Source organism: Castor canadensis, chromosome 12, assembly GCF_047511655.1.
Source record: "Castor canadensis chromosome 12, mCasCan1.hap1v2, whole genome shotgun sequence".
Lineage (NCBI taxonomy): Eukaryota > Metazoa > Chordata > Mammalia > Rodentia > Castoridae > Castor > Castor canadensis.
Window position 1 is genome coordinate 83317900 of NC_133397.1, and position 14703 is coordinate 83332602.

General features: G+C 38.2%; 1 protein-coding gene across 1 annotated transcript in view; it reads right to left on the reverse strand.

Annotated features, from left to right (window-relative positions):
- Positions 1 to 84: 84 nt before the first annotated feature.
- The window catches only part of Ckap2l (cytoskeleton associated protein 2 like), a 44668-nt gene continuing 30049 nt past the window's right edge, over positions 85 to 14703 (reverse strand). Inside the window, exons 6-9 of the mRNA XM_074050270.1 lie at positions 12544 to 12699; positions 8890 to 8953; positions 7305 to 7494; positions 85 to 5091 (exon numbers count right to left, since the gene is read on the reverse strand). Coding sequence (XP_073906371.1) covers positions 4866 to 5091; positions 7305 to 7494; positions 8890 to 8953; positions 12544 to 12699 — 636 coding nt within the window. The 3' untranslated portion in view covers positions 85 to 4865. The remainder of the gene's footprint in view (positions 5092 to 7304; positions 7495 to 8889; positions 8954 to 12543; positions 12700 to 14703) is intronic.

Sequence of the window (14703 nt, forward strand, 5' to 3'; positions counted from 1 at the left end):
AGAAGATATCCCCCAGGGTCTTTGGGCCTTTTGGAAATGTGTGCAACAAATAGGATTATTTTAGTCAGTCTTCCAGAGCTGCACTGTGTTTCACATCTACTTTTATTTCTAAATATTTCTTTTTGAAAACAGTGTTTCTGTGCCTTTGATTCTATTACATAATTTACAAAACCTGGTTGGCTAAAGATTGTTTCATTAACTGTTCTTTCATTCCAGGTCACTATGAAAGATGAAATAAGATAGCCTAAACATCTTTGAACTTGGCACATATATGCATTAAAATATATTAAAATTCACACTCATGATTTGAAAACTTGATTCTTCATTTTGGTAGGAGCTTCTCTGGTCAGCCCCGGCCCCTCATTGTTTTGAGGTCATTGATTTTAATTTTCTCCTACTGTTCACCTTTTGCCTGTCAGTGGTATCGGCTGGCATTACCGGGAGGCTTAGACTGAATCTACATGTGGGAAATGACAAGGAAAGTCCTGGAAGGAACACAGCTGCCTGATGGTAGAGTTCTCTAGTTTCATTTTCTGTGAATCAACAGTGGTTCTTGGAATGTCTGAAGACCACTAAGGGGCACAAGTTACACGCTCAGGGAGTTTACTTTCCAATCTCTCCCGTGTATTTCAAAAGTTTTGGGCCTGGCTCTGCTACGGTCTTTCCTTCTCCTGGACAGATGTCCAGTCCCAGAGCCTGGAGGGGCAGATCGTCCAAGCAAGGACCAGGTGTCACTGGCCTGGGGACTTTAAATCCTAGATCTTTATTAAGGGCTAGAGGAATTTCATCAGGAAGACTTCTCAGTCACTAAGACACATGCTTTTTCTGGAAAGGTCTTGGAATACAGTACAGTGACCAATATTACGAAACAACCAGAATTCCCTCCCAGGGTACAAAGGATGTAAGGACTGAGGTATAAATATCCATCAGAAGTAACTTAAAGGTCTTGGAGAGGGTGGAGAGGTAGGAGTGGCCACTCCACTGCCTAAAGCATTCCCCTGCCTCTTCTCTCTCAGTTCTGAGGCCTCTTCTCCTCCCTGGCTACAGCAGTTCCTTCTCTCTCTGGCCCATAGACCTCTTTCTCAGGACTTACACATTTGCATTTGATTCTGATTACTAAGTGTCCCCGCTAGACCTTCAGCTCAGAGGGGTTCGGTTCTTTTGGCTCATTATTGTTATCTCTGGCATCTGCAGTGTCCTGTGCATTTTGTTGAATGAAACAGGGCACCCAGTTCCTTTATTACTCTGAGTGTGCTTAAAAATTGCAGGGAACAAAAAAAGAGGAAGTGGTGAAAGACTATAAAGGCTGTGGCTTAGAACTTTCCTCAATGCTCATGAACTTGTTTGGGAAAACATGGAGTGGGATAGAGACTTGTAGGTGGGTATTGTTCATTTGATACAGGTTTTGTTTATTTACCCTAATGCCATCTCTATACTTCAGCTTGTCTACCCTTTAAAGATGTACACCACTGCTCCTAAGGCTGACTGTGTGTGATAGACACTGACAGTCATCCCTTTTTCTAGAAGAATTTTTAGTTGGGTACATGGCCACCTGATAGACATTTCCAAGGTTTCTTTGAAGATGGGTGGGGACATGTGACCAAGGATTGGACCAAAGTAATGTGTCCAGTTTCTGAGTTGTGACGTTAGGAGAGTTTTGCCTGGTCCTTCCTCTTCCCCCTTCCAGTGGCTGGAGAGTGCAATGGTTTGACCCACATGGACCAGATAGTATGGTAGGGATGGCAGAGTCCCACAGCTGATGTGGCCTGTGCCTGGCACCATCTCAGCATTGAGACTGTCGATGTGAGAGAAATGCATTTGTATTTAGGATTAGTTACAGCAGCTGGATCAATATCCTAACTCTGACTCAGAGTCCCCAGGAGTCAGAAAAAAAGTGACCAAGTCACCACATTTGCAGAGTAAGTGGCAGTACTTCTGCCATCAGTCACTCCTGTTTGGTAAACTGGGAACAGCTCAGGGACTTTTTTTTTCTCTCTCAGATTTGCTTCTTCTCTGTCACCATCCTACTAATTTCCTTACATTAGAGATAGAAGTTAATAATGGCTCTGGACCTGGAACCAGACAGCCTTGAATTTGAAAATTTACCTTGTCACTTATTGTCTAAATATTATTTCCATATCTATGTCACAAAGCTGTTGTGAGAATGTAGTCAAGTATATACATGGAGCTTGGCCAAAGCAAGCATGAAATCAGAGTTTTCTGTACAATGATAAATTTAGCGTGTGTGTGTACATTAGTAAGGATTTTTTTTTTTCTATTAGCAACTGACAGAAGCCTAAATGAAATGAGCTTAAGGAAAAAGGGGGTTGGCTCTTATAACTGAAACGTCCAGGGCCAGGCCAGTTCCAGGCCTAGCATGAGCCAGGGGATCAAATTTTGTGTCACTGATATAACCTCACTCTTTCCAGCTCTCAATTTTATTCTGTGTTGAGACTATTTTTTTTTTGGCAGGTTTTGTTCATATCAAAATGGCTAATCCCAGACTCTAGATTTTCATCTTATCTTTTCAGGAATGCTACCAGGAAATGTCTTTTCTCAAGAAAAGTCTGAGAAATGGAGTCTCACTGGTTTTGACTGAGACAGGACCCCATCCTCTAATCAGTGCTTCTGGCTAGGGAGAGGCCCAGCTCTGGTTGTCCAGGCCTGGGTCACACGCTTGCCCATTCCTCTCAAACCGTTTAAGACTATGAGTGGGAAAGATAGAGTCCTAAGGAAATTGGGGTTCTCTTATTAGAAGAAGTACATGTCAGGCAGATAAAAGCAGTCTTTTATAGCATGTAACAGACTCAGCAGTGTCTGGCACAGTAAACACTAATAAATGCTTCTCGTTCATGGTCATTCTGCAGTGAGGCCATATGTAATTCTCCTTATCTTCTTTTTAAATTCACTTTATCCTCACTTCCTCTAAAAAGCTGTCCTTAAACAACATTAGGTGTCTACAAATACCTGTATTTCCATTATAACTCCCTACAAACCTCCTTCCTGGGATTAAGGACCTGCCTTCTTTCCTCCCACTGTCCCTCCCTCTAGCTCCCTTTATCTAGGAACAGCTACTTACTTAACAAGAAGGCATCTACAAAGTGCCCTAGAATTAAGGTGCAGTTTTCTGTAGTTTCTGTAGCATCCACGATCATTTCCACATCCCTTTGTACTGAGAAGACTATTTAATCTGTTCTTATTATTCAAAACTTCTGATTTGTCATTTTGAAAATTATACATTATAAGACATCAATAGTTTAACCTACACTGTTATGTTAGTGCCAGAGGGTACTGCAAAGAACTGACAGCGAAGAAAGAGAAACAACTCTTCAGAGAACTGAGCTGCAATACGGTTTTGAGATGTGAAACCGGCACAAAGAAATCAGCTTATTCTCAGGCCTGGGAAGGGAGAAGGAGAGGGGATGAGTGGCAGGGGTGAGCCATTTAGAAGCCAGAGAAAAGGTGAACACACAAGCAAAGGGTGGCAGTGTAGGCTTAATCCTAAGGACCTATCCATAGAATGAAGGCATCTAAGGTCTGAGGCAAGCACTTTCCTTACATGGATGGACTTGGTTCAGGCTTTTAACCTGGTGATTTTAATACCTGACTCCTCTGAGTCCCACATTCAGACTTGTGGTTTCTAAAAAATCCTCTGAGCTGACAGCTCAAAGGAAGATTCAGTTGTGGTGATTATCTACTGCTCATGGAGAATTGGTCTGCTGGCCTTATTTATAGCTCAGTTTTATGAACTTTGTTATTATAAACCTGACCTTGACAGATAGACCGCTTCCCTCACAGTGAAAAAATCAGGTGGAACTGATGGTCAGACCCTTAAATAGGGTGAGTCCTCCAGGCAATGAATATTCCCTATGAATATTCCCATGAATGAATATTGGGGAAGTCTGTTGGTGTTTCCGAAGAGAAACCCCTAGTTTTCTTGCCAAGCCATCACCACTGCTCTCTGTAATAAATAAATGAATAAAGCAAGAACAAATAACAATTCAATGATTTAAAAAAAAATTTTAGATACATTTAAATATAAAGAAAGCTAAAATTTTAAATGTATTTACTAGGCTTTTCTATACATTGTATTTACAAAGTGACTCTATTTTTCCAGCAATTGCTAGAAGGAAGAAAAAGAAACCTGTAATAGTCTCTGGGGCTCACATGGCCTTTTCAGGCTATCTTTCCCCTGGCAGAGAGAAGAACTGAAGTGAAGAAGCAAGTGTTGTTTGAAAAGGGTGAGGACCCTTTTCCCCTATCTCTTTTGTTTTTACTTGAAGTGTTTTCTGAATAACAAATGCAAAATTAAGTTTGGACATGAAAAGCTAGATCTAGGATTGTGTTTCATCTGAGGATATCTGAGGAGACAGAATCACCCTTTATCTACAGGGACACTGTGATAGAAGTCCAGATCACCATAAATGTCATTTGAGATCTCTGAGCAAAGGTATAGCTAGTATAAACTTGTCTGTTACATGAGGAGTTTGACCACCCAGCCTGCAAGCTGGTTTCAAATCTCAGCTGTTCCACCTGTAAGAACTTGCCCTATCTGCTAAGGATGCCAAAAGGAAAATCATACCACAGCATCAACCTTCGGGTATAAAAACAACAGGAATAAAGTAGATCAGTAAAGTACAAATTTTTTTCCACGCTTGTGGGGAAACTTATGTATGCTGCAAAACTGTGACAAATCAGTCTTAAACATATAAACCAAAAACTCTCCTGTGCAGACATAAAATTTGAGAGAAAACCCAGTGACTCACTTCCTCAATTCCTAGGGTCCATAATTTGCATCCACAACATCTGAACATTATACATTTTTTTCAGGTTACCTTACTTCTTGGAGGTTCTGAAACAGGAAATTATGATTCAAGGATCTCAAACCCCAATGTTATAGGCAAGGCCTCGTTTTTACGGAAAATAAAGCACTCTGTTTCTTCCACTTCTAGTAGCTCGTCAAGAGAAGCCACTACCAAATCATGTTCCTGTAGCATTTCTGGGTAGCGGGACACTGCTCGCTCAATCCTTGTGGAGCGCCTTACGGGAGTAATTAGCTTCATGTCTTGCACTTCTGGCATTCCATTCATTCTGAAAGAGAGAGCAAAAGATGCATTCAAAATCTTACAACTTTCCCCAAAATTCTATTCCTTACTCTTTGTTTCTTATTCCATAACAGAACATGATAGACATTTTAACCTAAGTTGATACAAGAGATAAGTCTAAGGTAGTTCTCAATTTATTGTGGCTCTTCCTGACTTTTAGAATGTACTGGGTGGTTCATTCACAGGGATCTAAAGAATGAAGTGTGAAGAGTGGTTTTTTATTTGAAGTTATCTGCTTTGCAGTTGGTGTTAGTTTATCTCAAAACATTTAAAAAGAATATATAGGTTTTGGTGGGAATGCAAACTATTGTGACCACTCTGGAAAAAAATTTGGAGGCTTCTTAAAAACCTAAACATAGACCTACAATATGATCCAGCAATCCCACTCCTGGGGATATACCCAAAGGAATGTGACACAGGTTACTCTAGAGGCACCTGCACACCCATGTTTATTGCAGTGCTATTCACAATAGCCAAGTTATGGAAACAGCAAAGATGTCCCACTACTGACGAATGGATTAAGAAAATGTGGTATTTATACACAATGGAATTCTACTCAGCTATGAAGAAGAATTAAATCTTATCATTCGCAAGTAAATGGATGGAACTGGAGAACATCATTCTGAGTGAGGTTAGCCAGGCTCAGAAGACCAAAAATCATATGTTCTCCCTCATATGCAGACTTTAGCTCTAGGGCAAATACAGCAATGTGATTGGACTTTGGTCACACGATAAGGGGAGAGCACACAGGGGAGGTATGGGGATAGGTAAGAAACCAAAAAAACATGACAGTATTTGATGTCCTCAATGCAGAGGAACTAATGCAGAAACTTTAAAGTGACAGAGGTCAATAGGAGAAGGGGATCAGGAACTAGAGAAAAAGGTCAGTTTGAGAAGAATCAACTTAGAATGTAACACATTTGTACATGGAAGCAATGCTAGGAATCTCCCTGTATAGCTACCCTTATTTCAACTAGCAAAAATGCTTTGTCCTTCTTATTATTGTTTATACTCTCTCTACAACAAAATTAGAGATAAGGGCAAAACAGTTTCTGTCTGGAAGAGAGGGGGTTGGGGGGAGAGGGAAGGGGCATGGGGAAGAGAGAGAGGGGATTGGGGGGAGAGGGAGGGGGCAGAGGGTAGGGGGTCGGGGGGAGAAATGGCCCCAACATTGTATGTACATATGAATGAATGAAAAAAAAAAAGAATATATAGGTTTTAAGGAAATTGGGCCTAACACTAAATTTGGTTGAATTAATGAATTCTAAGATTCTTTAAGTTCTGATAGTAAATTATTCAAAAAACATCTTTTAGGATAGGATGGTGGCCCAAACCACAAAATGAAACTGGAAAAAATTGGGCATCTTCCTTATAAACCTTTGTAAATGCATTCTCTATAGAGCATTTACCATACAGTGACTCCTGATCCACAGCTCATGAAACCACCGATTAGTCTTAGCAAAACTAGCAGGCAGTTCTCGTAAATAGGTCTCACAATATTTCCAGAGTGCATAGAGGTGGTTTTGGATCAATTGCGTGTTTTCATTCATCCCTGAGATGACAGTAGCAGGGAGTGATAGATCTAGGATGGGAAGGACCAGCTATACTTTCTAGGGAACTAAGACATAGAGCTGTTGTCCTCATGCTCTTGGATTTCTTTCAAGATAATGGATGGAGAAGACTGAAGCTAAATTTAACTTTTGGAAAATGATGTTGACACCATGATGTACCTCCTTAAAATGACTATAGGTTCTGCCTTAAACATATGCTTCTTACAAAAGCAGAACACTTCGGACTAATACATACTCAATTGCCTTCCCTATTCATACAGGCCGACTTACTGCCCCTTCTCTTCCACAGCTCCAGAGGTTGCCCCTGTTTGGGGCTGGCTCTCTTATCACCCCATCTACTTAGGCTGGCAAGAAAGGTAGGAGGGGCATCCAAGTGAAGGGCAAATGGGAGTTAAGAGAGAGGGGTATGGTGTGTGTGCAGAGAAAACTGCAGACCTTCCTTTCGTGTTTTCAACTTCCCCTCACTCTTAGCTCCTTCCTGAATGCCAAAATCAAATCGGGCTGCTTGGATCTCATATAAAGCAGAGGTATCGGCAAATTGTTGTTACTCTGGATCGGAGGAGGTAAAATTGAGAACCAAACTAGAATTAGGTCTGTGATCACAAAGCCTGCTTTAGAGTTTGCTTACCTAGGGATTGAGGCAATCTGTAATTTGATACCAGGATGATTATCCTGCTCTGCCTTGGTTACTTGGGGTGTTGCTGTAACCTGTGCCCTTTCTTCTCGAGGAAGATAAGCCTGCCCACATTCCATCTTCATGGCCAATTCCTCCATTGATTTGATATTAGTTTCAGCACCTAAAGAGTCTGGAGTAATTCCTGTTTATGCAAAGATCAGGAAGGAAAGTAAGAAATTTAACACCTACGCTAAAGCTAAAAATCAATAAAATGAAAAAGTAATATAAACAATGATTTCTCTGTGATCCTCAGGGACTCCATATATTAAATAAATAGTGGTTGATTTGAAGTGAGGCTTATATCTGGTTTTTCCTGCTAAGCCCCACAGCAATGTCCTATGACATTAGGCTATCCTACTAACTAGATAGCCTTGGGCCTCTTTGTCACTTGAAGATGAATCCTGGGTACCCTTTTGATACTCTCTGCATGTCCATTATCTTATTCACTCTCAAGAGCTCTCTTAGAGACAACTCATTGGCCTTCTACCCTTATACCATACTGTGGATCAATTTTCTTGTCTACTAGGGTTAACTCAATTTTATCAATCCACTCTTTACCCAGTGATGACCACGTTTATTGCCGTGGTTGAGTAAAAAATGTCTTCCATTAACATAATTTTCATTATCACCTAGCCACAACAACCAAAATGAAAGGAAATAAGTTAGACTGAGATAGGCAGATGCTGAGTCTAGAGACCGAGTTTAATAGGGCCACAAGCAGCAAAGGCATGAATTCTTGCTTCCTCTTTTCATCCCTTTGAAAAACAAAGCCATACATAATAAATATATGTGTCAAATATCTGAGTTATAGTATCATTCCAGAGTCTACCACTATTCCCCAAAGTAGTGGGCTACTTAGCTATAATTCTGCATGACTTAATTATTCCCTGTTTTAATCTACTCATAAAAGAAAAAGATTTGTCACCTTCTAAGATAACAAGAATAATCCATTTTATTTTCAAAAGATAGCTTGTTCTTATTTTCTATATGATATAATTGCTTATGATATTTGTTATTTTTCACATAACAAATATCATAAGCAATTATAATATATCAATGTGCTTGGCATAATAGTTCTCATGAAAGAATCCTCTAAAGGCTCTTACCAATGACAATAATGGTTAACTAAGTGAAGAGACTCTTGGGATGGCTATTTTTGAAGAGATAACATGAATTTACATGAGTAGGTGATGGTGGGTTTATTATGATTAAACATGTAACTTAAACTAAGGCATCTCTCTTTGCCTCAGTCTCATCTGATAAACAGCCATTCTTTTTCTCCCACCTAGGACTCCAGGAAAGCAGGATTGTTTATGTCTAGGTTGCTTTGTTGGATACAACCTTTGTTTAGTGTTGAGCACATATTTACTTGTAATAATAGAAATAAGTCAGTTGATGATAATGGCTGAAAAGGCCAGGCCAGGAAAACCAAGAAGTGAGAGGTTTCAGGGGCCATATAATTTTTTCCTATGTGTTCTTGGATGATTTTTACTTGTACAGCTAGAGGGAATGAATTTAAATGTAGAAACAGCAGCACCTTCTGTGTTTCGGCTTGGGTCTTGCAAAATATGAAGAACAACTTTCCGCAACTCTTGTATTGGCTGGAAGGAAGAAGAAAATAGATAGTATTAAAGAATTCATGGAGAAAGTGAGCTAACATCAAACAAACTGTCTATAATAAAGATGTTTTCTTTTTAAATATCCTGCCTAGCTATTAACAACATTTAAAAAGTTTCAATTTCAGGGTTAACTCAATTTTACCAATCCACTCTCTATCCAGTGATGGATAGATGTTTATTACCTTGGTTGAATAAAAAATGTCTTCCATTAACATAATTTTCATTATCACCTAGCCACAACAACCAAAATGAAAGGAAATAAGTTAGATTGAGATAGGCAGATGCTGAGAGCTATGAGAAAAATTAAGGAGTAGAGAAAATGTTAGTTAAATGTGAGCATGCTTGATTTTAATGAAAAGAAATTTAGTGTTTTAAAGATGTCTGTTATTGTCCTATTAAGTGTAACATACCATTGAAATATGTTCCCATATAAAAATTCTGGTCCAGAGATGTAAAGCTAATGATGTAGTGTTGTGAGCTTAGCTTTTTTTTCATTATAAAAGTTATATCCTCACTTCAGAAAAATTGTACAACACGTTAAACTCAACAACAACAACAAAATCACCCACAGTCCCAAAACCCACATATAGTATTTGTTAGCCTTTTTAGAAATTTTCCCCAGCCTTTCCTTTCCTTCTTTTATTTGGTAAAACAATACAGTATAACATACCATAAAAAATAACTTCATAGAAATGTAATTTTCTTTTTTTCCAGATTGAAGCCAGGGCCTCACAAATGCTAGGCAAGATGCCTACTACTGAGCTATATCCCCTGCCATAAAAGAGTAATTTTCTGAGAAGCTGAGGCAAGAGGACCAGAGCTTGAGGCCATAGTGAGGTTGGGTTACACAGTGAGATCCTGTCTCAAAAGTGAAAAAAAAATTTTCTGATACAGTGATCTAAGTATGTAAGCCATGCCACAAAGCAGAACATCATAAAGTGAACCTTTTCATAGGAACATTATATTTGGAAGTTTGTCTTCCTGACCTGGTACTTTGTATCAACATTAATACTAACAATGAGCATAAAAGCAAAGCTTTTAATACATTTTTATAGACTCTAAAAAGGCATTATGCTTGAGGCTTAGTGAAGTGGGAATAAACATTCAGAATACTTGCAAAGAGTCTGAATTTACAACACTTTCATCAAGCATATTTTACATTTGTACAGGTTGATTGAATACACATTTCTAGTCTCTCTTGAAACTCTATAAAATGATAATAAAGATTAGAAAAGAGGCAATAAGTACAAATAGGAAAGAATAAATAGCAACAAGATTTTTGGAAGCTGGAATATACAAGGAAGAGAAGTGCCAAGTTGATCACTCGAAGAGAGTTGAATCCTGAGCTGTCAGTATGACCGAGGAAAAACCTGATTCACAACAGAAGGCTTCTATCAGGTTAAGAATGGGAGGTGAGGGTGAATATAAGTATGATATGGTTGATACATTATAAGAACCTTTATAAATGCCACAATGTACCCCCACACAGCACAACAATAAATGGAGGGGGGGGGAAGTATGGGAGGTGGAACCCAAATCAGGTTTCTGGAGCATTTGTTCAAAAAGAGTCAGACCTCCAAATCCACCCTGCTTCCCTGAACTCCTTACAGCCTGGTTGTGCCCTACCTCTTTCATCCTAACAGGAAACTGGCGATGTATTTCCAAGTCTCTGGGGTATACCATGCAAGACTGGTGGGGGGTCGGGGTGGGTGGGTGAGCGTCTACTGAAAACAGGATAAATGAAGCTTTCCAAGCTGAAGGTTGAAATTCCCAGCTCTCCTCCCTCACTCAACACTGGCAGCATGATTTCTAGCTCCCAGGAAGGAGACTGGAAGAGCCTTCTCAGGAGAATCTGACCAGTTTAAGAGGAAAGACCTAACAATACTGATATTCAGGGTTCTTCAAGGTAGCTAGATTACTATACAGTGAAGCCCCACCTAGAGTTTTTATAATATACTTTTTCAAACTCAAATGCAATGACCCCATATACCAGCATCTGAATAAAACATTTAATGATTAATAAAATGACAAAACAAACTATAAGAGAGAGAGGAGCTAAAGAGAATAAAGCACAGGATATTGCTTGAGAAGAAACAGGCAATGCAGGAAGGAGAAAACTTGACTTGGGCTCTAAGAAACAAGAGATCTCCTTGACACAGGATGTAAAGAGTATCTGAGGGTGATAGATAAAGAGATCTCAGAATGACAGCTGGTAAAGACAGGAATAAAGAGCAACTTGCCTAATCTGTAATATACCAAAAACATCTCTACGAAAAAGAAATCAATAGATTATCTTATGTTTTGAAAGTATTTGGAAATTTAGAAAATTAAGAGAATATGAAAATTAGTTATATGATAAATACTGAGAAAATGAAGCAAAGGCAAAATAAGGTAATAGTTAATTCTAGGAAAAGTTATATTTTAAAGGCAAAGCAATCATAGTGTATACTTCATGGCTCAATATATTCAATATATTTCTTACATATTCAAAACAAAGTGAACACTAAAGTGGCCAGAGTTTCCATACAGCTCTAAGAGAAGCATGAAGGACAATAAACATCCACAGGACAGACAGGACTGTGTATGTGTGGATACTGGAGATCTGTGCAGGTGTGTGTGAAAGGGAGTTATCTTCAGCCTCTGGAACTCCATAAATTACATCTAAAACTGAAAAGTCAAGAAACAGCAACATAAGCAATATTTTCTGACACTGTAAAGGTAAAAATATAATCAGTTTTCTCTGAAAGTAGAAAATGGGAGGAAAGGGGAGGCAGCTGTCTTAATGAATGAAATTTATTGAACTATTTGACTGTTTAAACTGTGTACATGTATAAATATGTGAATAATCATGGAAATAGGTACTACTGAATATGGAATATGAAATGGAAAATGACATTTAAGTAAAAAAGTTAGAAAACTATTTGATGCAGTCTTTATCAAAAAATTACATAGATGGTTTTATTCTAGGTTTTAGAATTAAGTTATTTCATTCAGTGACTCTCAGTTATTGACTTATGGTCATTGATGTCTTGAGTTTAATATATTTTTAGGTTCTTTATGGTACAATTCTTCGTAAGTATTAGATATTGGTGTTATATTATAATTTTCCATAACTGCATATTTCTATAACTGCATATTAGTGTTAAGACATGGTCACTGGACAAGAAAACTACTTCTATTGGTTTACATATGACACTGCTATCTATGTTCGAATTTTATGTGTCACTTTAAGAAGTGAATTAACTTTTTTATTAGTATGTTAATTGTACAAAATAATGGGTTTCATTGTGACATTTTCATACATGCACATAACATACTTTAATCATATTTACCCTCCCATTATCCTCTTACCCCCTATAAGTTAGAAGTTTAACACTACATTATAGAACCATCTCAGCTGGAGGAGTGGCTCATGTGGGAGAGCGGCTGCCTAGCATCATGAACACCTGAGTTCAAACCCTAGCACTGCAAAAAAAAAAACCAAACAAAAAAACCAAAAACTATTTCTATAACCATCTTTTAGGAAAAGACAAAGAACTTTAACAAGTCACCCACGCAAGGCAGATACTCACTGTTGCTCCACTTTTAATGGCCTCTTCGTATAGCCCAATAACATCAAAAGTGCTTGTACTTGCCAACAACTTTGCTTTGCAGATCCAGAAGTTAGCAAATTTTTCAGCCTCAGGAATACTGGACAATATGGCAAATATTTCATTAGAAGGTACGCCCTGGAAAAAATAAAATACTCCAAGGTAGTTATTGCCATTTCACTGGTACTCTTTCAATGTTTATCACAGAAGGTTATGCAGACATTAGTCTAATAATGATCAGACTAATTTTTCTAAATTTAAAATTGCAATTTAATTGAGATACAATGTACAAATAGTAAAATATACCAATTTTAATTGTACATTTCAGTGATTTTTGATACTAGTTTTAAGTTACATGAGACCAAATAATAGAAAAACATATATCATAGCAGAAGTTAAGAAATATATTCTACATTTTTATGGAGTGTAAAACCAAAGCTTTAGAGTAATCAATACTTTTTACATACTTATAATACTCACAATACTACATATTCGTAATAATGTGAACAGTGAATAGAGGCCAGCAGCAGCATGAAAGATGGCAGAGGCATGCAAAGGTCAGGAGTGTACATGTGTGTTTTGGGATTTGTGCAGGTGTATGTGAAAGTGGGTTAAATTCCACACAAAGGAACTTTTAAATGGCTCTGGCTTGTGCTCAGGGGAGGCAGTGGTATAGATCAGCAGGAAGGGGAGCTACCATGCCCAGAAGCCCAGGTACTGGTATACTTAGCCAAGCAGAACCTTTTGCTCCTCTTAGGATGTGAGAGACGCAAAGGTACACTCACAGTTGGGAATCATCAATGCTTGAGAAAATCAATACTATGTGAAAAGTGCATAAAACTCAACAAACAAGAATAAACATTGGAGCAAAGAGGAATAAATGTGAAGAATACTGTAGTTAGTATTGCTAGAGGGATGAGAGAAGATCACTACTATGAAACTAAAATGGGCTGTTATAGAAAAGAACCAATAGTGCAAGGCCCTGAGTTCAATCCCTATATCACAAAACAAAACAAAAAACAACAGAAGGGCAGAAGAATGACATGGACACTACTGAAGAACAAATCAATGGACTGAAAAATTCAGCTGTGAAATTCTCCTAAAACCCAGGGAAACAGAACAAAGAAATGAATGCTAGAAAACAAAAATTCATTGCTCTGGAGATCACATCTATTGCTCAGTAATTCCAATATCCATCTAAAAAATTTCTAGAAGGAAAAATAAAACAAACTACCAAAGTAGTTGTAGAAGAAAAAAAAAATCAAGAACTGAACAAGAGATAATTGTTCAGTTTTATTGAGCAATAAAGTAGGATGAATGAAAAAAGAACCATATTTTAAAAACCAAGGATAAAAAGATAATCTTAAAAGCTTCCAGAGAGAGGAATAAAAAGATTGACCTATAGAGGAATGAGACTCAGACTGACATGAGTTTAAACAATCAATAACTCCAGATTCAAGAAATAAAAAAGGAAAACTTTAAGTTTTCTAGGGAAAATAACTTGAAATTAGAATATTATCCCTAGCCAAACTATGATTGTAAGAGGGGCTCAAATTGCTTTTGCTGAAAAGCACTGACTCCTTACTTGGGCACACAAATTAATTAAAAATAGGAGAAGCTTGGCATCCCTTCCTCCATTTTGTATCTGCCTTTGCTCAAAGCCATTCTCTTTGTAGTTACTTTGCAATCACCTTTGATTCCAGAAAGGATGGGACTGATAATGTCTTTATGATAAGGGACTGAAACTTCCATAAGGAAGAGTAGAGACTTGTGGGACAGACCATCCCTCCAAATGAAGACAATTACCTATAATGATGAGGATGTACCCTGGAGTAAAGAGCAATCATCTCATGGGAGACAAAACATTACCTCTCAAAGTGATGTTATTACTTTCAGAGAAGTGATAACATCTTCTCTGAAACCCCTCTGGGAACCCCTGGACTGAGATAATGGTCAACCAGAACATATCTGTGACTGGGACTATTTAGCAATGCATACCTTTGTCCCCTGCCCCTAATTCTTTTGTCTAATAAAACCTATAACTCATGTCTATACTTCAAAAGATGGCTAAAGGTGGACTGAGTGCTTACTCTGCTTCTTCCCATGCCATGTCCTGAGCCGTGTAATAAACCTCTTTTCTCT